At 45.3% G+C, this 25,657-nt stretch overlaps 1 protein-coding gene across 1 annotated transcript in view; it reads left to right on the forward strand.

Moving 5' to 3' along the window:
• Positions 1 to 25,323, forward strand: part of NLRC3 (NLR family CARD domain containing 3) — a 425,619-nt gene extending 400,296 nt beyond the window's left edge. Inside the window, exons 14-17 of the mRNA XM_069646866.1 lie at positions 11,689 to 11,772; positions 12,871 to 12,954; positions 17,507 to 17,590; positions 25,120 to 25,323. Of these exons, the coding sequence (XP_069502967.1) occupies positions 11,689 to 11,772; positions 12,871 to 12,954; positions 17,507 to 17,590; positions 25,120 to 25,210 (343 nt within the window). The 3' untranslated portion in view covers positions 25,211 to 25,323. The remainder of the gene's footprint in view (positions 1 to 11,688; positions 11,773 to 12,870; positions 12,955 to 17,506; positions 17,591 to 25,119) is intronic.
• The last annotated feature ends 334 nt before the right edge of the window (positions 25,324 to 25,657 follow it).

Below are 25,657 nucleotides of genomic sequence, written 5' to 3' on the forward strand. Positions count from 1 at the left end.
ATATAATGCAAAGGGCAGGCAGTACAGCCATCCCTTCTTCAATGTCAATTTTAATTGAGCAATTCTCTCTTTAAGGGGACCGTTGAGTCTCTCACATGTTCTTTTATCTTGCAGGTGATAAGCAGACGAAAACGTGTGTTTTATACTAAGCAATAGGCTAATCTGTTCAAATACTTCATTAATAAAATGGGGCCCATTGTCGGATCTGAGCACCTCACATACTCCCCATCTGGGAAAGACTTCTTGGACTAAATCATATACCTATATCCACTACATACTTGCAGCATATAAACATAATCAATATGTAAATGCTGAAAAGGACCATTTGGTTGAGGAATCACTCCTGTGATCATTTGCAGTGTATTCCCAACAGTAAACTTTTGACATACGATGCCATTTACTATATAAAATGCAACGTGTTCTAACTGGTTTGGTACGAACCAGTGCTCAATAGCTGCTGCAAGGCTTTCCCTAGTTATATGCGCAGGGTAGTGCAGCTGTTCAAGCGCTGCCCTTAACAAGGCTACAGGCATCACCAGCTTTGCAATACTGTCCTGTCGCCACAATGCTTCAGAGGGGGATAAAGCACACCCCCTGCGTTTCCGCAATTCTTGCTCTTCCTGTGGTGCACCGCCTTGAACCTCCATCAACTGTGTTCTGGACTAATGATGAAACCCTTCATTTACAATCATAATTGTGACTGCTTTTTCCTTTACATCTGGAGTATCAAAACTTGAAATATCTGGTGAATATGCAACCCTTTTGGCCTCTTCATCTGCAGCTTCATTCCCGCAAGAGATAAAATCAGTTCGCTTAGTATGTGCTGGGCATTTAACTATTGCGATGGCTACTGGGAGTTGTAGTGCCTTAAAAGGCCTGTCCAATAATGCTGCGTGTTGCACTGGAGTCCTGTCCACTCTGAGGTAGCCCCTCCTTTTCCAACTAGCCCTGCATGCACAGCTGACGTCACATAGGCAGAGTCACTGTACACCGTTACTTCCTGCCCTGCATGATTTTGAACGTGACAATAAACGCCACCAATTCTGCTGCTTGCGCTGAGAAGTGAGACGGTAGTCTTGCACTTGCTACCACTTCAAATTCCCTGTTTGCTCTATGCCTCACCATGGCAGCACCTGAAGGCCTTTCCCCATCAAGTTTGATCAATTTTTGAAGACCCGTCAATTTAAGAGGATCTCCCTTCACCCCGCCAGCACATTTTCCTTTACTTGCGGGATGTCGTAATAGAATTCCTCATAGCGCAATCATGCACATGCTCACCCTCTACCACAGGTTCGGCTGCAAACGTGGCAGGGTTCACAATTTTACACCTGACCATTTTGATAGCTGGACTCGATATAACCACATTATACGCAGAAGCCCTCTGAGATGTCAATGTACCCGTAGGTTTCTCCAAAATGGCAAACAAGGCATGCTCAACAAACAATGTCATAGAACACCCCATCACAATACTAGTAGACTTCTCTATTGCAAATGTGGCTGTTGCCAGTGACTGTTTGCAAGGAAAGTGTACTCTCATAACTGGATCTAAAATCCCACTGTAATATGCCAGGGGTTTGTACCCCAATGCAGTCCTCTGTGTAAGCACTGCTGTCATAACTGTCCCAATTGTGTGTGAAAATAATAACTCCTCATCATAGTTGGGAATTCCTAAAACTGGAGCTGTACAAATTCCTTTCTTTAATTCTTTGAACCCTTCCTCAATTTTCTCAGACCATTCTATTTTCTCCTTATTCCCTTGTGCTTTCTTCAGAGACTGCAAAAGAGGTCTTGTGTATGAACTATAATCAAGTACCCATGCTCTAACATAGTAACATAATCCCAAAGACTGCTGCATTTGCTTTATTGTGGGCAGTTTTGCTGTTTTCATAAACGCCTCAGCTCTTTCAGGTGTGACTCTCTTCCCTTCATGTGAAATCAACTGACCTATGTACAACACCTCTTCTTGACAGTATTGCAACTTCTCTTTGTCCACTTTATATCCCTTGTCTGCTAGAATAGTCATTAACTGAATCGAGTCTTGTCTGCATTCATCTTCTGTTGTATTACAAACCAAAATATCATCTACGTAGTGTAGCACAACCCTTTTCAAATCAATATTGCCTAAATCCATATGCAGGACCCTATTAATGATCGATGGAGACTCACAGTACCTTTGGGGCAAACAAGTGTTTTTCAGTTTAGTTTGGCAAAACGTAAATGTTGTAAGGTCTTGAGAGTCCTTATGCAACGGGATTGAGAAAAAAGCATTTTTCAAGTTAAACACTGTGAAATATCGTGCTTCTGCTGGGATACTACTTAGTATCATTGCCGGATGCGGAACTAAAGGAAACTCTGCCTCTACAATCTGGTTAATCAGTCTCATGTCTTGTATGAATCTCCACAACCCTCCCTTCGATTTCTTCACAGGGTACACCACAGTATTACACAGTGACTCTGATGTCACTAAGATACCCTGTTCCATTATAGCTGAAATAGTCTTAAAAATACCCTCATCCACCTCTCGAGACATGGGATACTGTCTTGCTCGAAGTTAAAATGCTCCTGGTTTCGGCTTAATCTTAACCTCCCCTATCCTATGGCTGCATTTAACTCTAGGGGAATAGTCTGTCCCCCTTCTTTGGCCATAGGTATCTGTGGCTGGAATAAAAAATCATCAGCTATTCTCATAATCTTTCCCACTAAGCCGGGTAGCCATGTCAACAAAATGCATACCCCAGAAAGAAAGGCTTCTCGTTCTAATTGCATTCCTCGCAGAGCCATTTGCCCTGTAAACACCAATATAAATTCACCCACGTTCATATAATGTATCCCTGGAGTGGAAAACGCTATGCCTTCATCAGTAAAGGAAATCATCATGTTAAGTTTTGTCATTAAGTCTCTTCCCAAAATATTAACTGGTATCTGCCGTGAATACAATAATGGAACAGACATGTCACATTCTCCTATAGAGACTGGTAATTCATCAATAAAAGGAACTCTGCTTGTAGCTCCAATGAAACCTTGAGCATTCATGCCATTTCCTGACATTGGATATTTTCCCTCTCTCATATACATGAACGAGTAGCCCCAGTGTCTACTAGAAAAGAAAAAGATTTGCATCATATCGTCACATGAACCCTTGGTTCCTCTTGGGGGTCTGGTGTCACTGATGGTACTGAACACATCTAGTCGTCCTGTGAGCTGTCCTATTGTGGATACATACTTATCCCTGTACACGTAAAAGGACTTCCTCTTACCACAGTGACACTCCCTAATCTAGGTGTCAGTAGCTGTCTCATGTTTGCATTCTGCTGTATCTGCATGGGTGCGTGCTGTGACTGCCCTTGTGGCGGATTCAATGGTGCTTGCTGTGTCTGCAATGCCTGTTGCATTTGCAGTGATTGTGCTTGATAGACTGTCTGATCTTGGGGAAACCCATACCTAGCCTGTGAGCTATATGCTGGAGGATAAGCTGTCCCCCCCTCCTGATGAATTACCCATTCTGTACATACCCTTGACTTCCACATGGGCACGCAATGTCCTGTCATCCCACATGTCCAACATACAGGTGGAGCTCTTCTGTCTAGCCCCCTTCGTTGACTCCTCCTTGCATATTCTAATTATCATTCTGCATATTCTGAAACCCGCCTTGGTTATTCTGAAAACCACCCCTTCCTCTGTAGCCCATTCATCTGCCTCGTGGAATAAACACATTCCCTCGTTGATCCATTTGGCGTTGATTATTAGACTGCGACGTACATACTGCTTGCTGCATTCCCAATCCTTCTCTGCTTGTCAGTACCACCCCTTCTATGACATAGATCAACAATTTTTTCTGAACTTTGGCTTCCTCAAGTTTTCTAGCATCTTCCCTCTCATTTTTCTCTTGCAATAGCCGACAGTGATGCACTATGATCAACTGTATTTCTGCCCATGGCTACGCTTCCTTTCCCACTAGGTTCTTGAGCTGTCTCTGTACCTGTTCTGGCAATCCTTAACATAAAATGTGGCAGAATACTGACACTGTCTCCCCCCATGTTTCCTGCGTTTGAAGAGTCCACCGTTCCTGAATACTTTGAATATAAGCAAGTGGATCTTCATCATCTTTCATCTTACATGCCATGTTTGCACCCATATCTTATGTATCAGGATATTGTACCCTGAACGCTCTCCAGACATCTGCTCTACAATTGTTAAATGGCGCTCCATCATGCAATGTGTTCTGTGCCGTGACACTAGAATATCCTGCTTTCGTCTAAATGTCATCACCCTTTCCCCAAGAATGAATGCTAGGAGACCCTTAATGTCTCCTATAGAGTATTTCCCCCTGTCATCTTTTCTAGCTCATAAATCCATTTTACCGCACTTGCTGTAAAACTGGGAAGTTTACACCTTAAATTATCCTTATCCATTTGCAGCCATGGAATATACTGTGGTCTGGCCCCTCCTTTCTCCAATAAAGGGAACTCTGTGAACCCAAATCCGCAATCGGCTCCCATTGTCTGCCTATCCATAGTGGGGACAATGGTTCCTGCTCGCCTTCTACCAGTCAATGACCTCATCTTGCTCACATATAGTGGCGACTCTCCCTTCTTGCTATGCGATCGTCCTTTAGGTCGCTCTGGATACGCTATCGGATCTGGCATCCTATCCTTAGGCTCCTCTAAATCAGACCATCTTACTTACTTGCCTGTCTGCAGGCATCGCTCAGGACCGCACACACTTCCTCCCTCCTCCCCACAGAAGGTTTCTCTTTCTTCGTCTGACATATCTAGCCCCCAGCTAGTATGGCTTTCATTCCCTTTAGCCCCCAGCTAGTATGGCTTTCATCCCCTTCACCCTTATTTAAAGTCAGCCTGTCTAAGGACAAGGCTCTGGGCTCGAGACAAAATGGTCTCTTTCCTCGGTTTGTGATTGGAAGGCCAGGGGCTGTTCTCCCTTCCCTTGGCTTCCCAGTTTGCTGCTTTCCCTCAAGTCTTGATAGGCCTTATCAATCCTATCTCTGATGCTCCCTATGTCAAAATTCTCCTCTTGGGTTACCCTAGACTGCCCTGGCATTGCTCCCTGTGATGGGAGGAACTCCTCTATATCGCCCCATGGCATTACTGGACTCTGTTCCATTAACTCCTTTAGAATGCGATCAATATCGCGCTCCCTTTGTCTCCCTTTTTGCTCCATTTCTTCGTCTAATTCTCTTTGCTTTCTCGCTTCCCATCTACCCCTTTCCTCTTCATGTCTTCTCTCCTCCCTTCTTTCATTCGCCCTTCTTCCCTTCGTCTTTGTATTCTTTTATCTGTTCATTTCTGCGCTTCCTCCTCTTCTCTTCCTTTCTTAACTCGTTCTTCGATTGCTCTCTGTCTGTTGTGTTGTCATACATCCTTTGTTTCTCTGCCCTTTCTTCCTTCTTTTGCTGTTCTTCCTGATACATCTGCTCTCGTTTTTGTCTGCTCTTTCTCTTATGCTCATCTTCTTTCAGGCTTTTCTCTCATTCCCTGTCTTTTTTATCCTGTTCGTCTTGATCTTCCCTTTGCCTAACTTCCTCGATACTTTTCATATCAAGCTTGAGCAATATCTGTCCTCCCATCCATTTGTTCTGTATGAGCGTTACCTTGTCCGCTTTCTCCTTTTCTCCTTTCCATCTCTTAATCTCTCGTTCTATCTCTGTTGATATACTCTGTCGTTCAGTCTTTTCTTCCCTCTTTTGTACGACCTTAAAGGTCTCTTCTCTCCTCCTAGTCTCCACTGGACTATCATCACTATTATAAACAGGCAATTTGTACATCGGATTAGTATACCCTGTCACCACTTTCAGTTCCTTTTAATTGATGCAATTACTTCACTTTCTGTTCACGTCTGTTGAGGTAAGGGGAGCAGAAGGCTCAACACCTTCCTCCCTACAATGATTAAGCATCTAATCCTCAGGCGGCGGATACTGCCGCTCCTCCTGGTAAATCTTCCAGAGCTCTAAAATAGCTACCTTCTTCTCCAATTACTTTCCCGTGTACTCAGCATCCATGTATGTGGTCTTGTGTAGGAGCCATTACTGGTGGTCCTAACCAGCTGCCAAGGGCGGCAAATCACCGACAAGGTGACATCCATCTGGGAGGTGGGTATACAGGTATCATTCCCATTGATCCCAGGGAGGGAGAGGTGGGCTCCCCTGTCCCTGTGGTCCCCATACCCGGCCAGATGTGCACTGATGGAGTTACTTCTCATCTCAAACTTTGGGGAGTACTAGTCCAGCATAATCATCCTGACAGTGGGTAAACTAGGTTGAAAAGAAGGGGTTCTAAACAAACATTAATTGACTCTGGGGTCAATTTGAAAGAGTTGTTGGTGGTGGGGGTGGAGAGCAGCATATGACAACACACGCTTTTCTACTGGACCTGCCTTTATATCTTGCAACAGAGACCAAACCGTTGTCAGAAGAGTAGAGTCTAATAACATGTTGCCACGGGGAGTCTGCTTAAAGCAACCAATGTTGGTAGGGGCAGGAGGTCTTACTTTCTCCAAAGTCGCTGTAGCAATGCAGAAGCCATATTTCAGATTGCCCGTAAGTACAAACTCTACAAAGACTTCTCAGACTTGAGGTCCAGAGGTGATTCTGAGGAACAGACCAAGGCGCAGCACACATTAGCTGAGGACAATGGTGGTGTGTAGGCAGGAGAGGCTATTTCAGAAGGGAGTGTTGTGAAAGCATCCCTCTGGCGCGAGACTGCCTTTGCTGGAGTGGACCACAGGAGAGAGAGATTCCCCTTTACTGTTCTTGTGTCACATCGGAGCCCATTTTTGACAGCTGTGTAGATGTTGGCTGTGCGCCATGTAACATACGCGCCCTCAAACACTTGTGTATAGGCGCGTTGTAAATGCCATATCATATCATAGTGCACCTTTTCATGAAGTTGTCCTCAACCTTGACTCTAGCCGTGGTCATGTGTGATACCACGACTGCTCATCCAGCTGTTGACCCTAATGACCTTTTCAGACAGAGGGTCTCGCCGCTGACCCCAAGCCTGCAGGTACCATTGAATGTTGTCCGTTCAGGATGTAATCTGCCATCGTTTCTCCGTGAAATTCAAGAAACGGACAGAACACTTGTTTGCACTTTGCACAGGAAAGTAATATAGTGTGTGATATAGTTCTGTGTCTGCAGGAGCTCTGCATTTGACCCGGTGACCTTTTCTAAAAATCCCAACGTTACGTCTGTCAGAAGGTGCACAAAAGGTGACAGACAATCCCAACTAAAGACCTTATATTCATGCTTAGTGGTGAATGGAAGATGGCTGCCGACGAATGCCGCAAAGGTACCTGTCTAAGTTGCACCCCTGTGAATGCAGCGCTCTGTGGCTGCCCAGCCGGGTCTGCCCTTTATACCCCACACATACATGCAGCTATCCCTCTTGACTTTCAGAGAGATTGCTTAGTGCAACGCCTTTGACGAACCCCATGGACAATTATCTTATTTGCTTTGACAATTTGGTTTTGATGCATACTTTTTTTTTAAAAAAGCAAATTGTTGTTTTTGAGTGACTGATGCTAAGCAAACATATCAAAATGAGACACGGGCTTCTCCGGGTCTGCTGCAAGTAGCCAGCCATGTTCCTTCCCTCTGTTAAGAATTAGGGGCAGGATTTGGAAACAGTGCCATGATCGTCTTTGAGATCTCCAGCGGTAGGCCCAGAACATCTATACCCTCCTCCCCCTCCCCCAGCCTTTCCACGTGGGCGGCAGATGAAAGACTTGTTATAGGCTGCCATGATCCCCTTGAAGCGGCGTGTTGCCAAGGCAGCCATGGATCGCCTGCAGGCACTAGAGGTGAAGCTCGCGGCCAGAGCCATCTACAGAGCAGGCGCCCCTCTGGTGCCCTCAATGAGCTCTCTTGGTAAGCACGCAGGCTGAGGGTAAAGACAAGCGGCCCCAGCGGCGGAGAGAGAGAATCCTGGAGGCGTCCACTGGGTAGTGTCTCCTGCACTGCTGAAAGGCAGAGAGAGAGACATGGAGACAGAGAAGAGCGAGAGAGAGGGAGAAAGAGAGAGAGAGAGAGGAAAGAGAGAGAGAGAGAATCCTGGAGGCGTCAGCTGGGTAGTGTCTACTGCACTGCTGAAGTAGAAAGAGAAGAGAGAGAGAAAGAGTGAGAGAGAGAGGAAAGAGAGACGGAGAATCCTGGGGGTGTCAGCTGGGTAGTGTCTTCTGCACTGCTGAAGGGGAGAGAGAGAAAGAGAAGAGCAAGAGGGGAGAGAGAGAGAGGGAATCCTGATGGCGTCAGCTGGGTAGTGTCTTATGCACTGCTGAAGGGGAGAGAGAGAGCGAGAGAGAAGAGAGAAAGAGAAAGAGAGAGAAGCAAAAGAGAAAGAGAGGAGAGAGAGAATCCTGGAGTCCTCTGCATAGTCTCTTCTGCAATGCTGAAGGGGAGAGAGAGAAGCGAGAGAGGAGCGAAAGAGAAAGGAGAGAGAGGGGGAGAGAAGAGAGAGAGCGAGAGATAGACAGAGAAGAGCGAAAGAGAGGAGAGAGAGAGAATCCTGGAGGCGTCAGCTGGGTAGTGTCTTCTGCACTGCTGAAGGGAACAGAGAAGAGGGAGAGAGAAGAGAGAAAGAGAGAGAAGAGAGAGCGAGGGTGAAAGAAAGAAAGAAAGAGAGAGAGAGAGAGAGAGAGAGAGAGAGAGAAGAGAGAGGGAATCCTGGAGGCATCAGCTGGTTAGTGGCTCCTGCACTGCTGAAGGGGAGAGAAAGAGAAGAGAGAAAGAGCGAGAGAGAGGAGAGAGGGAGACGGAGAATCCCGGGGGTGTCAGCTGGGTAGTGTCTTCTACACTGCTGAAGGGGAGAGAGAGAAAGAGAAAGAGAAGAGCAAGCGGGGAGAGAGAGAGGGGGAATCCTGATGGCGTCAGCTGGGTAGTGTCTTATGCACTGCTGAAGGGGAGAGAAAGAGAAGAGAGAGAGCGAGAGAGCGACAGAGAAGAGAGAAAGAGAGGAGAGAATCCTGGAGGCGTCAGCTGGGTAGTCTTATGCACTGCTGAAGGGCAGAGAAAGAGAAGAGAGAGAGTGAGAGAGACAGAGAAGAGCGGAAGAGAAAGATAGGAGAGAGGGAATCCTGGAGGCGTCAGCTGGGTAGTGTCTTATGCACTGCTGAAGAGGAGAGAGAGAGCAAGAGAGAGACATAGACAGAGAAGAGCGAAAGAGAGAGAGAGAAAGAGGGAGAAAGAGAGAGGAGAGAGAGGGAATCCTGGAGCCATCAGCTGGGTAGTGTCTCCTGCACTGCTGAAGGTGAGAGAGAGAGCGAGAGAAGTGAGAAAGAGAGAGAGAGAAGAGAAAGAAAGGAGACATAGAGACAGAGAAGAGCAAAAGAGAACGAGAGGAGAGAGAGAGAGAGAAAGAGAGAGGAGAGAGAGAATCCTGGAGGCATCAGCTGGGTAGTGTCTTCTGCACTGCTGAAGGGCAGAAAAAAGAGAGACAGAACAGAGAGAGAGAAGAGAGAGAAAGAGAGAGAGAAAGAAGAGCGAGAGGAGAAGAGAGAAAGAGAGGCGAGAAGGAGAGAGAGAATCCTGGAGTCCTCTGCATTGTCTCCTCTGCACTGCTGAAGGGGAGAGAGAGAAGCGAGAGAGAGCGAGAGGAGCGAAAGAGAAAGGAGAGAGAGAGGAGAGAAAGAGAGAGGGGAGAGAATCCTGGAGGCGTCAGCTTGGTAGTGTCTTCTGCACTGCTGAAGGTGAGAGAGAGAGCGAGAGAAGTGAGAAAGAGAGAGAGAGAAGAGAAAGAAAGGAGACATCGAGACAGAGAAGAGCAAAAGAGAAAGAGAGGAGAGAGAGAGAGAGAAAGAGAGAGGAGAGAGAGAATCCTGGAGGCATCAGCTGGGTAGTGTCTTCTGCACTGCTGAAGGGCAGAAAAAAGAGAGGCAGAACAGAGAGAGAGAAGAGGGAGAGAGAGAGAAAGAAGAGCGAGAGGAGAGAGAGAGAAAAGAGAGAAAGAGAGGCGAGAAGGAGAGAGAGAATCCTGGAGTCCTCTGCATTGTCTCCTCTGCACTGCTGAAGGGGAGAGAGAGAAGCGAGAGAGAGCGAGAGAGGGGCGAAAGAGAAAGGAGAGAGAGAGGAGAGAAAGAGAGAGGGGAGAGAATCCTGGAGGCGTCAGCTTGGTAGTGTCTTCTGCACTGCTGAAGGGGAGAGAAAGAGCAGAGAGAGACATCGAGACAGACGAGAGAGAGACAGAGAGAATCCTGGAGGCGTCCGCTGGGTAGTGTCTTCTGCACAGCTGAAGCCGCTTCACTCTCAGGGCGGGCGACTTACTGCTGCCAATTGCCTGGAATAGTGAGAGAGGGAAAATGTGTGCGCCAATGCGTTCTACTAAGTTAAAATAGGTTTCCCCTCCCTAGTTCCTATGGCTATACCTCACAACTCACACGCCACCCGTCATGGACTGTCATCCGCCATGTTATCGGTTCACTCACCCACCAGGCCCTCCACACGCCCATACACTTCAATCAATGGGCTCTCACCTGCCAAAAACAAACGTCGGCTTTCACCCACCTTGGGAAGAAGGTTGAAAGCCGTGCCTATAGACAATTGAAGATTTGTTGCAATCACCGTCAGCCACTGATATGCATGAGGGCTCGGTGGGGGCCCACTTTAAAATGGTGCTGGGGGGGCTGCTTTCAGCTCGGAAAACCTGCTTGAGGCAGCTTTGTGGCGCATAGGACGCAAGGCCGATGTCTCCTGATATAACTCTAATCTGTGATTTCGCTGGTTTTTCTCGTTGGTGGGACATCCCATGAGCCGCACCTCGAACTCCGTTGATCTCAAAGCATATCACACCCAAGAGTTTAAAGCAGGAATAAGCACGTCTGTGATAAAGGACCACCTTTTCAAGAGGCGGTCTTTGGGCAGTAAGTACACATTTGAAGGGGCACGGCTTGTAAAGACGGATGTTGCCTTCTTGACGTCTCATTCCTAGATGAAGCAAGGGGGGGGGGGGGCGGAAAGCTGCAATTCATCACGGGGCATGTGCTTTGGCCCCTTGCAGCAGCACGAAGAAAGACAGCCAGCGAAAGGGTTGCTGGGGCGGGAGTGGAGAGCCAGTGGAAACCGGACACGAACACTTAACAAAAAAGCTATTAAGCTTTCCTTGAAAGAGTCACAGGTGGTGGCCCGTTTCAGTTGAGAGCCCGTGACTCGGAGCTCGACACCATGCAGACTGTTGAAGGATCCAGGTCAGCACTGTCTAACTTTTCCAAGGGTAAGGTGTGCGTGCACCAAAAACGCACAGCAGCAGCCAGAAGGGCAGGAGAGTGTCCTGTGGAAAGGGGGGTGCGGTGGGGCACGTGGCAGTGGTGCTCTCCACTGTTACAAAAACAGTAAAACGATGGCGAAGAAACACACCATAAAAAACATCTAAAGGAAAGAAATGGCAAAAGACATTGCACTTCTACCCGCCGTTTTCACATTGCTATTTCAGATAGAATCATGTCAAGAACCCCCAATTGCACGTCAGCCCCCAGACAGCAGAGCACTTGCTACAATGAGGGGCGGGATGAAGAAAAGAGATCTTTGCTAGGAAGCGCCATCCATAATTCCTGTCATTCCCCTTCTGACGCGCAGCTCACTTAGCAACACAGACGAGGCACAGGCTACTGACGTGAAATTGAGGTTTAAACGTGCTATTAACTCTGGGAGCATAACAAACTGTCAAATCTTTGTTTCTTAAGCCTACAGGGAGCCTCCATTGGAGTCAGCGGCGCCAAAGCCCTTGCCGAGGCCTTGATGCGGAACCGCAGCCTCAGCACCCTGGAGTAAGTAACGTGGCTTTGCGCTTCCAGGTCACATGCATCTGCGCCATGTCATGCGCATGCGAACAACTCTTGCCAGGGGGGGACTGGGAGCCGAAAGAGGCCCTGCAAATAATGTTCACAGTGGCCCCATAATACACCTTTTACTCAAGCCCAACCCTTTTCCAATGAGAAAGTAAGCAAATAAAATAGGTTGCCACACAAAACAGGCCCGGGTGCAGCAGTGGCCTACCGGGAAATGTCCAGAGTTCCCCATAGGCCAGGCCACCCCTGCTAGTTAGGCCCGCCCAGTTCCCCGCCTCCTCTTCCTCCCAGACTCTACTCGGCCTCCAGTTTTGCATTGTTGTGGCCTGCTGCAGTGCTTTTCTGATGTGTAGCATGCTGTATGCATCAAAGAGTTACTTGAGCGCGCAAGAGCACGGGAAATCGATTTGCAATACAATGAAGGAATGAGGCGGATCCATGCTCCCAAAGTTGTCTTTTATGAGAGGCGGGAGTGTAATCCTACACGCCACCAAAATATGGAGGAGGTTAGGGCATACATGCCAACATTGTGACTTACCTGGGAGGGAAATTTCCCCAATGAAATCGGGAGACATGCATTTTCCCGTAGGAATGCATTGGGGCTAAGGATATTTTAGGCGAGAGAGCGTGAAAAATAGCAATATTTTTCACTGAAAAATTGGGACTCTCGCCGCCTAAATCGGGAGGGTTGGCATGTATGATAGGGTTACCCGCAGGACGAGGCCTCAGGGTAGGGGGTGGCAGGACTCCGCCAGAAGACATGTTCACACGAGTTGTGGTGAAAGTCGTTTACCCGGGCCACTTTCTCCACTTGGGGGGCCTTGCATTATTGGAGGGAAATGGCGCAAGTGGCACTGTATAAGACTACTTTACATTACATTGATATGACTTTAGTTTTACGCAGAATTGACACTGTGGCCTCTGTGCCCCTGAAATGCCTCTCGTATGTGTCGAAGGCAACCTATCTATTAACGTCCTCCCTACATACACTGCCTCGGCTCCCTGCTGCGTGATTGCTGATATGCTTGATTGCTGCACTAATGTGCCTTTTTGACCCGCCTCTTCCTTCCTTTGCAGCCTTCGGGGAAATTCCATAGGTGTGGTGGGAGCAAAGGCCTTGGCCAATGCGTTAAAGGTCAACACCGGTCTCCGGACTCTGAAGTAAGTAATCCCTGAGGATTGGCGGATACTCGTCTTAATGATGAGGTGCTGACAGAGGAGGCTACTGACACCTCCTTCTTTGGAAAAGACGATCAGACACAGTACAGTTTTTCCACAGGAGGATGCTCTTATTTGTGTACACGGATCATCACATTTTAGGTTTTTAGAAGGCCTTTGTGACGATGATTCCATTAATACAGGATTGATATGCGCATCAGGTGTCTTGGTTGTGTGATGAAATACCCAGATGTCTCATCTGTGTAGGGCAGGGACTGCACAGTGGACATTCCTCTTTCTCTGTCTGCTTCAGACGTCCTTTGATCCATTTCCCCCTTTCCACTCCTCTTGTGTTCATGGACGTCATTTCACCAAAATGCCAGGGGTAGCGGAAGTTACATCACATGACCCTTGACCTCTGATGACATCACAGGACGTGATGTCATTTGGGCCCACCCCAAAGTGACATCACGGGAAGTGATGGAACACGACCTTTCACCCCACTATGAAAAATATAGTTATAATATCACTGTAAAGTGATATACATTTCAAACGAGAATGGATCACCAGATGTATCATTAATATCGGTGCGTATAAGCCCATATTATCAAATCACTGTGAATGCAAGCATGCGTCCAAGGCCGAACGATAATGATGTGTTATTACATAGCACTTACGCTTAAGCGCTTCATATAGAACAAATATACATACAATATCACCCAACCTGTGTTTGTACTCATCTATCAACCTGAGCAGGATGAAAGACTGAGTTGACCTTGCTGCGTGGTCGAACCTGCAAACTGCAGATCACACATATATTGCAGCAGCTAGCGCTCAATCCACTGAGCTATCTTACCAGCTATATCCATCAGAAAACCAGCCCCCCAGAAACACAGAGCCAGATGCTGCTGGCCACAGCCCATAAGCCTCAATGTAAAATAAAATAAATATTTAAGAAGGGGGCAAGGAACAACCCCAAACATTATCGTCCAATCGCCTTACTCAACACAGTAGGAAAGATCATTACCTCTTTTGTACTGGACAAATTTCAAGACTGGGCTGACACCAACAAAATCAATTATCCCTTCCAAACAGGCTTTGTTAAATCCATGGGGACAACAGCAAATATCCTTCTGCTTAGCATATTCAAGAACAAGGTTTTAGATGGCAAACCAAGAGTATTAATGGGATTCATTGACCTGGTCCAAGCTATGGACCAGGTCAACCGGACCAAATTGTGGAATAAACTCGCCTCCTGGAACTGCCCTCCGTCAATATTGGTGCAAATCAAGGCCTTATATTCAGAGACTACAATCCAAGTGCGCCTTGGTCGAGCAGGGCAATTGACAAAATCTTTTCCAACTGCTCGGGGTTTAAAACAGGGCTGTCCTCTGGCTCCGGTGTTGTACAATGCCTATATTGCTGACTACAGGACCAGAGGCCATGATGCTACAGCTTTCCCCCCAACTTTTGGTGGTGAACCACTGTCACGACTAATTTACGCAGACAACATTATCATCATCGATCAAACTCAAGTCGGCCTCTAGAGGAAACTGAACAACTTGGCCACATTCATCAAGGAGAACAACTTGGAAATAAACAACTCTAAGACGAAGATAATGTCTTTGGAATCCACCCAGAAGAAGAACGAAAACTCAAAGTGGTACATTGAAGGAACCAGATTGGACAAAGTCAGAAACTTCAAATATCTTGGAGTGATTGTAAGTTCAAATCGAAGAGAATTACCAATGCAAGAAGCCCTCCAGGAAAAACTAAAGTAATTGATTATACAGACCAAAGCAGTAAACAAGAATTACGGTAGATTCTCCTTCTTACCTGTCCTGAATTTTTTTACAAGGCCAAGATTATACCTAGCTTAACATACAGAGTTGAAACAATGCCAAATCTACCAGAAACCCTATGGGACAAGCTAGAAGGTGAGTTCTGGCAAAAGGTTCTGACACTCCCACAATCAACACCGATAGCGTCCATTCGGAGGGAATTAAGTCTTCATCATTTTCATCGATTGTGACTCATAATAAAATCATGCTATACAGGGTAATTGATCCATCTAGTCCTCACATCTTTGGTCTGATCAGAAAAGAGCTGCAGGGAAATAGCACTAAGATCATGTCAAGATGGGTCGTGAATATTCAAGATTTACTAGAGCAAATCAGTTGCACAGAGGAAGATCTATTAAACAATCCGAACAAAGTTAAGAACAAACTACTTGTGCACGATTGGATAACAACGCAAGAGTTGGCTAACAAAAACAAACTGACAAAAAAAATCCCTCCGATGATAAATAAATCAACCGCCAAATTACATTAAAAAATTTCCAAATACAAGTTTGAGAGAAAACGTTATGCAAATAAGATTAAATCTACTGAAGACCAAGGAGGTGGTTGCAATAAGGAGCAAATTAAGTGAAAATCATTGTTGTTTTGCAAAATTGAAGAATCAACTGAAAACTTGAAACATCTGCTATTAAACTGCCAAGCATTAGTCAGACAGCGCCAGACCTACTTAGGACACATCCTTTCTTACCTTCAATCTTATGACGAAGACGAATGGTGGTCACGTTTGTTGAGTGGCGAAAGGACTACATGGATGATTGCTGTCACTAAATTCTCAGAGAAGTTGGAACTGGACACTTCATGAAACTGAAAAGTCAAACTACTGTTTAACCGGAAAGAGAACGGGCGGGGGATCGCTCGAACTAATCTACAAGACTTGTACAACAAAAAGAAATGAGATAACGACCGGGGACTTGAAAACAGAGACTGATCAATAACAACCTCGCGCTTTCTCCTTTTGTTTGCTTCCCCCTCTCTAGGACCATGATTTCCATTTTGACTTTGGACACTTGAAAGGAAAAGATAGATTCTTGTAAAAATTGAATTTCAATGAAAACAAATAAAAAAGGGTTAGCAAGGGGCACCATAGAGGTAGCAGGGGAGACTCAGAGGTCTCAGCTGCGACCCCTAAATGACGTCCATGCTTGTGTTTTCTTCTACCACGTTTTCTCTCTCCGTTTGCTGCCCAATTGAACCAATTTGTCTCTTATCCTGATTGAGACTACTCCTCCATACCCAAACCTTTGTAGCCCTATGTATCTCTTTAGACCTCGTTCAGTCATTTCTCTTCACCTGTGTCTGCTCCCAATCGCCTGCTCATTCCACCTGTTTAATCGGTATACAGTCTTTTCATTGAAAAGATTTTTCATCGAAAATCAGGGCTTTAAGTGGGGTAAGAAATCGAGGGGGGCTCATTTGGCGGCTTAGCTTGTGGGATGGGCGTGGCCTTAAAAATGTACACAAACGATATTAAGGTACACAAACATTTTATATATTTGTATGCGTACCTTACTATGGTTTGTGTAGTATGCAAGCCATCTTTTATAAACATAGAAATATGTAACTTATTTCTATGTTTATAAAACATTTATAAATGTAACATATTTCTATGTTTATAAAAAATGGCTTGTATACTACACAAACCATAGTATGGTATGCACATAAATATATAAATGCTTACATTTATATATTTGTTTGCGTGCCTTACTATGGTTTGTGTACTTCAAGATGGCTTGAAAAGTACATAAACAATAGTAAGGTACGCACACAAATATATAGCATTTATAAATTTGTGTGCGTACCTTATGGTTTGTGTACTTTCCAAGCCATCTTTGTTAAACATTTCTATGTTTATAAAAGATGGCTTGAAAAGTGCACAATTCAATCCATCTTTTATAAAGCTTTCCCGATGGACAAAGGCCGAGGCGTTTTTGTCCGTCGGCAAAGCTTTATAAAAGATGACTTGAGTTGTGCACTTTTCAAGCCATCTTTTATAAACCTTAAATATGTCGAGGAGTCCCCAAGTTCGCCAAGGGTTAAAGACGCCTTGGCGACCTGGGAAAACAAAAGGCACAGTGACTTCCTCTGGTGACCCCTTGCGCGAGAGGTCCCTATAAGAAGGTACAGTGACTGACAGAAGTGCCAGCCAGCTACAGAGACGCTGTGGCTGGCTGGCACTTCTGTCAACTTGCCTGACCTGATGGCGGGCGCATCTCCCGTTGTGGCTGCGGCCGCGACAGGATAATGCATCCCGCCAATGTTGTGGTGGGACCGGGGGGCACCGGCTGGACCCTGGCTCAACCCACTTTTTTGCGAGACTGTCAGGGCCTGGCCCCGGCAGGCCCCGGCCCACTTAAAGTACTTTCAAAAATGTTTCAGTGAAAATATTTTTCATTGAAAAAATGTTTAATTGAAAATGTTTCTTATCTAAAAAATATGTATGTATGTATGTTTGGGTGGAGTAAAGGGTTACATTTGGAAAACGGGGGGTTGTGGGGGTAAATTAAAACCAATAAAAAATAAATATTATATATATATATATGTATCCGGTAATGTTTGGAGTGTTTTAAAGGGCAGAAAATGGGGTTTGGGGACGGGGGGGGGGGGTAAATGTGATGTACACCTTCGCTCTCAGTCCTCTTTTGTGTCACTCAACTGGGTAATTTGCAGGCCTGTCTCATTTCTTGTTTTGTCCCCAGTCTGCAGGAGAATGCGCTTGGAATGGATGGGGCCATCTGCATCGCCACTGCACTGACCGGAAACCACAGCCTCGCCCACATCAAGTGAGTGTAAGGGGAGGAGGTGGAGTCTGCCCTGCAAGAGTGGGGCGATGGAAGGATCGGAGCTTGCCTGGCAAAGAATGGGGGAGAGGGATATTGAAGAGTATGTCAGAAATGATGGCACAGAGGCTTACACTATCTGATGGTGTTTGGAGCCTGTAGGCAGAGGGTGGCAAGAAGCCAGAGCCAGCCTGGCAGGAAAGAGGGAGTATTGCTGTGCTGGGGACCTTCAAAGATATGGGAAGAATAATGCGGATAGGCTCTGTTGTACCGCAGAGAGCAATAGAGATTTTGCTCTATGATATGATATGATAGGTTATTTATAACGCGCTTAATACCCAGAGGTTTCGAAGTACGGACCCGGGCATCAAACCTGTGTCACACCGTGTCGTCTTGCTTCCAAGGCGAGCGCGTTGCCACTGAGCTATCCTCCAGAGACTATCTGACAAAGGGTGGGGTAAGGGAGGAGACTAGATCATCTGACTGAAGCATTCGAGTGCAAGCTGGAGGGCCCCAGCTTACCAGCAAAGTTGTACGGAAGGGTCCAATGTCCTTTTGGGTGGAAGAGGGAATGGTCTTTATGACAGCGGAGGTAGAGGCTCGGTGGTATATCGAGCCTGACAGTATAGGGGTAATTGTAGCAGCCATGATCTACCTAACAAAAGGCATTGCAGAAGGGGGCAGACCTAACCTAAAGGCAAGGCAAAGCAGGAGGGGGTATGGCCCAATTGATGGAGATGGCGGCTGCAAGTTCAGACAGCGTATCAAAGAAGGATTGCAGGGCTAGGCGGCCCATGCAGCAGGTGTGTAACAAGAGTTTATACATGGGTGCACCCAGAGACCCTCTGACTCGCATTCATCTCCCACACCAATGAATTGAATCACCATAAGGTGCTACATATATCTAGTCCACTTTGTCCCCCATCCACATGGCGCTAAGGGTACTGCTCGTAGGGCCAGAGTGTACCCCTCAGATCTTAATGCACTTAATTTGACAATAAAATACACAGTTATCAAAGCACTCACCAGATCTCAAACGTTTCAGGATCACTCCCAATACCCCATATTTGCTCTCCAAAGTTGCTCTAAATCTGAAACAAAAACATTTGAATTCTGGCCCAAAATGCTTCTCATCTAACTGCAAAGCCAGTCTCACAAATTATAAATGTGACTTCTCTAATATGGTTTCTTAAGTAGTTAAAAATGCCTGCAAGATTTGTAAAAGGACATCAGATCCTGTCATCCTTGAAATATGGCCAAAATATTGCCAGTGACCTAACAGAATAGCTGATAAATGGCTTTATAATTTTAATGATATTTAATGATTAGAGCCGCCCGCTCTATTCTTCGCCCCCTTTCGGATCCCATCTTTCTCCACTGCTGAGGAAACTGCACTGGCTTATTGTTGCCAGCCGGATCCTGTTTAAATCTCTGTGTTTGGGGCACCGTGCCTTTTATGGCATGGGCGCTGAGTATCTTCAGGCCAAATTTGTTCACTACGTCCTGACTCGCCTGCAGAGATCTCAATCTGCGCTTCTTGTAGCAGTCCCTCGCTACTGTCTGTCACGTAAGGGATGTCGAGCCTTTTCCGTGTTGGCTGCAAGATCCTGGAATGATCTTCCTTTCGCTCTTCGTGCTACTGCAGATCATCTCACCTTCCGAATACTTCTGAAAACGACTCTCTTTTAGTATGGGTTCTCTGACGCGGTTATGTTATTTGTCCTCCTACCATTCGTCAGCGCCAAGATGCCTTTGGGTGTACGTGCGCTTTATTAAGTTCCCTTAACATAACATAACATAAAAGATTCTGCAAATGATGTATTTTCATGTAAGGTGATCCTACGCCCTTCACCCACCTTCGTTTATAGTTAAACTGTACTTTCTGTGCAGGCGATTTTGCCACCCCCACTAATGGCATGCAATGAAGGAACCAGTTGGATAAATCATTGAGGTGAAGAACTTACAGTGAACATGTGGGTGCAACCCTAAAGACACATGTTTACATCTCATTGTCTCGCTCCAGCCTCTATCCTCTGACGTGGACAAAGAGAGTAGGACAGTTAGGGCCAACAGCTGCCGTCAGTTGTTGGAGAGTTCTGAAATGAAGCAACCTATACATGACTATAATGTACAAATCTTCAGTCTCTAGTTGGAAAAAAAACATCAAATTGTTGATTGACTGAAACATACTTTGTGCCTTGAAAATCCCTGAGTAATCGCGAAACGCATGCACGTGCCTCCTAGGCGCCTGTTGGCACTACTTTACTAATATTGATGTTTAGGGTGTACCTATGGAGGATCTGACCATATGTATGATTATTGACAATGTGTATAAACTGAAAATATTATGGTTTGAATAAACTGAAAATACTGGAAACAGCTACAAATAGAATTATTCAGTAGACAGTTGGAACACATTGCTACTCTTAGAGTGCCCCACGTCCAGGCATGCTGAAGCAAGCCCAGGTTAAACGTCGCGGGTCAGAGGCAAGGAAAGAACATAGCGCTAAATGTACGCACACTTTGCGACAAGGTAATGTTGCGCATCGGTAGAGGCTTTGCTTTAAAAAAATGTGTTATTGATTGATTTATTGCACTTGTATAATGCACTGTGCCCACCCTTTGTATGTAGGTTTCTGGTGTCAAACGTCTGAGGTAGATCAGGACAAGGAGACTTTCAAAAGCTTGCTAAAGCTGTCATAGGGGATGATTAGAAGATCTCTATAGAACAAGCAGACTTTCAAAAGCTTGCTAAAGCTGTCAAAGTGGATGATAAGCAGATCTCTAAAGAGCAGGCAGACTTTCAAAAGCTTGCTAAAGCTGTCAAATTGGATGATAAGCAGATCTCTAAAGAGCAGGCAGACTTTCAAAAGCTTGCTAAAGCTGTCAAAGTGGATGATAAGCAGATCTCTAAAGAGCAGGCAGACTTTCAAAAGCTTGCTAAAGCTGTCAAAAGGGATGATAAGCAAATCTCTATAGAACAAGCAGACTTTCAAAAGCTTGCTAAAGCTGTCAAAAGGGATGATAAGCAAATCTCTATAAGGAAGGAGTTCCAGGTATTTTGTGACCTGAAAGGTGACAATAGCTAGATTTATGGGGGGAAAGGGGACAGAGGGGTGACAGGGGGAGTGTCAAAAGGGGAAGATGGCTGCTGGCAAGTTCCCGGGATGAAGAGTATTTAGAAACGGTATCCATCAAGTAGGCTGACTCGAGTCCGACAAGACTGGTTGAAATCTGATAAGGTATGAAGTGCAATGTTAAATGAGTCTTTAACTGGCAGGCACCGTAAGGAACTTCTGGCTTATGGGGCATAGTTCATTTTGCAGAGGCAGCAAATCAAATGCACTGCTGCCTTTTGAAGCTAGGCAATAAGGGTCTTCTGAAGACTTGTATAAAGGGTACTTGCGTTTTGGACAATCATCTTGGTTTTTCTACCTGAAAAAATTATTGGCTGACAATATCTTGAATTTTTTAACTTGGGGTCAAGTCCACATCAAAGTAGTATTTACCTTGATCGTCAGGTTCAAAAGATGACTAAGAAGAGAGGGCAAAAAAGATACATCTGGGAGCAGGCCTACATGGCTTTCATGCTTCAATTTGTGGATGTTGGCAAGGCATTTCCTGCTCTGCCAAGTCGTCAGGGGCCTTTAACTTGCGTGTCATGCAGCTATTGTCGTGTTAAAAGGCCAAAAATGTGCATAGTGCGTCCTTCCTGCAAGCAAGAAGTGTCACCGTTATGGGGTGATAGGGAAAGCACAAGAAAATGTGGACAAATGATGGAGTAAATCATTCTAATGAACACTACCTCTCGTTATGTCAACGGACAAAACAGGGTATCAGGTGCAGTGTCTTATTAGGCTGCGCTATTCATTTTTAAAGTACCACCAGGCTGCTCGTTGGTTTTGAGGATTTATTGAGGGCCACCTAACCTCAATTACACCACACATCAATACTATAAAAATCCTCAATTAGAAAAAGGACGCCAACTTGCATTATATATTCTCAAAATGTTCTATTTTTTCAAAACTTCATAATTTAACTTGATTACATGAAAGTCAAAACATATTAAATTAGATTAATTCACATTTCATTAAACTCCTCCTTCACCTTGCTGACACGTAGTTTGATCCTTACAACTTCTTCAAGGCTATACAAATCATAAAGAAAAATAAAAACATATAATTATTTGTGCTTTCGTAGGTTTAGTACTAAAAAGATTCTATTCAACAGCACCTCAGAAACCGAGACTCTAATTCAGCTAATAATGTTATGGGTATTCATTCTGGATTGTAAAAGAAAGTAAATGATTTTTCCTAATTAAATATAACATACAATTTTAATACTCTTAGCTCAAATACGTATTTTGGTCATACTTCTTTGCATACAATATTAAATAACAAAAAGTGAGAAATTCATGTAAACATTTCAGATGATTTGTTCTTGTCAATTGTTTCAAAATTTGATATGTTTTAGTTTTATTTTTGCTTATGATTTGTATAGCCTTGAAGAAGATCTAAGGATCGAAACACGTGTCGACAAGGGCAAGAACGAGTTTAACGAAATGTGGATTCATCTAATTTAATGTGATTTGACTTTCATGTAATCAAATTAAATAATGAAGATTTGAAAACCTTGGATAATGAATAACAATTGTGGAGAACACAATTTGAGATTATATAATGCAAGCGTGTGCCCTTTTTCTAACAGAGAATTCATAAACTATTGTTGTGTGGTGTTATAAAGTTTACTAACTATAATTGAGGATAGGTTGCCCTCAATAAATCCTCAAAACCAAGGAGCATTTATAGCGCAGCCTAATCAGATACTGCAATCAATTTTCAATGATTGAGCAAGTTGGAATTTTCTGTGGTCTTGAATGCCGTCCAGGGCGGCCAACAAAACCCTGCACCTCCACATGATTCATCATCAGAGCATCATCCCAAAACCTGAGAAAAACAGTCATTAGTTCATGTCTAGGACAGACCTAGGCGGCAAGGGAGAAAGACTATAGTGTTCATCCAGAAACGCCTACAACTGGTACACCCTGCCCTTTACTAAGATCCTGGAGAGCACAGGGGTGTTGGCGATTAGTCTACAATGCAGCAAAGCATTGAGGTTGTTAGGGTAGACCGTCTTGTAAGACATCCAAAAGCCACAGGTAGAAAACAAACTCTTCACTTAGTTGCCGTTAACAGGTAAGGCAGACCTCAACAATAACACAAGATACACAGTAGGAAGGGGCATCTAGATACAAAGTTGTATGGAGCATCCACGGCCCACCCTCTGACTCAGCCAGCCTCTCTCGAACTGTCATACATAGAACACTCAGCCAGGCAGCACGCACACAGCGTGTTACAGAGATCATTTTAAAGGCAGGAGGTGGTTGATTCCAAACCTCGGTTAAAAAAAACCTCAAGGTGCAATGCGTCTACTGAGTGTGCAAGCTACAGATCACACATGAGACTCCCAAGGCAGGGCACCCAAACTTTCATTGGTCTAAGGTTAAGCAAATAAAGCCATTTGAACTGTGTAATTCCAACACCTGTTACTACTGGGCTTGGAAACTCAAGGGTTCCATCGCTCTTACTAAAAACGTTAGCTTATGTTTTTTTTTCCATAGTAGCCTTTTTTAAAAAAAAACAATTCTGTCAAAATAGGATTGTGTGTGTATTTTCGGACTCCTTCCAGCCCAAACTTTTCAGCCGCTGCGAAGTAGGCCTTACAAGGCTAGAGACGTAATATATGCATTTTAAAGTTAAAAAAAGGAGCCGGTTCCAATGGCCAACTAATGTGGATTGGGTAGGATTGTTTTTTAAGTGTGACAAAGAAGTCAAATTCAGCATGCACGGGGCAATTATTAGTCTTAAAATGAAAACAATCCCACTCAAAGGTGAACCTTTATAAATGTAAACATATACATGGAGTAGTGGGCACCCCAATAAAACTATAACGCAACAAGCCTTGCAGAAGCGATGTTCACTTACTCACTCGTACTCCCCCAAGACAACTGAAACACTGCCCGTCAGGCTGCGAGGACTAGTGCTACTCCAGCACGATCAAACCCATCCCTAATCACACCAAAGGCAGTGGCGTTTGCAGCTCACTAACTAGCCTAATGCATTCATAAACACACCCATGAAAACCCACTCTACTCTCAGGGCCTTAGGAAGGTAGGACTGTTTTAATATTGTAGAGGCTTGCATGCCACCATCATTACTTTTCTAGGGTACTAGTAAGGTAGTCATTGCATACTCACTCCTTTCATATGTCACTGTCCTGCTGGAGCCAGTGTTCAGAATATTGAGGGTAACTAAAAGGGACACTCCAAAAGTTCTATATTCTCCCCCCCCCTACGCCCTGCCAGTGGGGACCGCTATGGGTGTTCATCTTCACGGAGAAGGAGGAGAATAGCATAATTGGCGTATACACAAGGCTATGGGATTTTATGCTGCGCAATACTGTGTATGCCTGGATGTCGCAGTTCATGGCAGAGTACGGTAAGTATGTAAGCACCTACCTCCAAGAAGAGATATGGTCATGCCTGGCAGCAGTAGGGAGTGGAGGAGAATGATCAGAGTCTACCCAGTAGGTTACGGTTGAGAAGCCAAAAATGTCCAGGCCCCATAGTGAGAGCGGTAACTGACTACCGTAAAGAGGGGAGCGAAACAGTGAAGAGAGGAAAAGCCATTTGGTCAAGGGGAGAGAAAGTATTGCCTGGGATCTAAGGGGAAACAGGAGCAGGCTGCCAGGAAGATCTAAGGAAAGACACAACCTGGCAATGTTGCCCATATTACAGGAGTGGTGAGGAAGTGGCGGTGCTGGCAGGAGGGGGTGGAACGTGTTATCTAGCCTACATGTCATCCTAGGTGCAGCAGGAGATTGCTGGTGTGGCAAGTTCAGATATTGCCCAGTGTGGTCTCCGTAGCATCCAGTCTTTTCCCCATCAACCTACTATTTCGTTTCCATATTGGGCACCATACGAGTGGATCTTTGATACAAAGGGACCCTCTGCACATCCTAGCGCCACTTGTTAAGTCCTGGCCCCTCTTAGAAATGTTCCTTCTTGCATGCGTGCTTCAATTTTATTTTAGCCCTGGTTCTGCATGCTCAAAAGTAGAAGGCAAACTCAAAATGGGATTGGAGCAAACCATTACAACTGAATTTCTTACGGTAGCCTTATGATGTCTCCCACCTTCTCTACAAATATGTTTCAAGGTGTTGATGTTATGGTTGCAGTCTGCAAATGGAAGAAATGATGTTTCACGGTCACTGTACATTTCAAAAACGGAGTGGGGAAACTGGGTCTTAGTTCACATTTCTCTATCTGGACACAAGCCTCAGAATCCAAGTTGGAATTATGGGGTGAGGGGGATAGGCTCCATCTCTGCTACAGAATATAGGCCTTTGTTAAACACTGGCCTTCCTAGGAGGAACTTTGGGGCAATGGGAATGGCCTCTTGCTTTTGTATCTGAACTTCAGGCTTCTAATGTCTAAGCACCTAAATTACATTTTTCTTGTACTCCTCTTTCAGCCTAAAGGGCAATCGTATTGGTCAGTCAGGTGCCAAGATGATCACGGATGCCATCCAAACCAACTCTCCAAACTGCGTAGTCGAAATCTAGAGGTGATCAATTGGATGGCGCGCCCTAGAAGAAGCTCAAGATGCCCGAGACATTCAGACATGGGTACCGCATGTACAGTATTGGCAAGTAACCAGGAACGGCACTTTTCAGAGCACTGGCTGGAGTGCAGTGATCCAAAGATCTGAAGAACAAATGACTTATGCAGTTGCTACAGCACAGGTGGGCGAATCTCACAGAGGCAGCTTGTGCCACTCCCCTTTGATGAACCCCGGCTCTTCCAGCTACACCATGTTACGTGCAGGAGCACCACTCGAGCAAGATGCTAAAGTCGACCCCTCAGAGTGTGCAACAAATGGACATTAAATCCACTTACATGAGATCTTCCACAGAAGGATGCCCTTTTTTGGCTGCCATTTTACCTCGGGGTGTGGTGGGCTGTACCAGCTTCGCTAGACAGATCAAGCCCCAGGTTCACCTCAGCGGCAC

Source organism: Ambystoma mexicanum, chromosome 2q (assembly GCF_040938575.1).
Source record: "Ambystoma mexicanum isolate Mex_15411 chromosome 2q, UKY_AmexF1_1, whole genome shotgun sequence".
NCBI lineage: Eukaryota > Metazoa > Chordata > Amphibia > Caudata > Ambystomatidae > Ambystoma > Ambystoma mexicanum.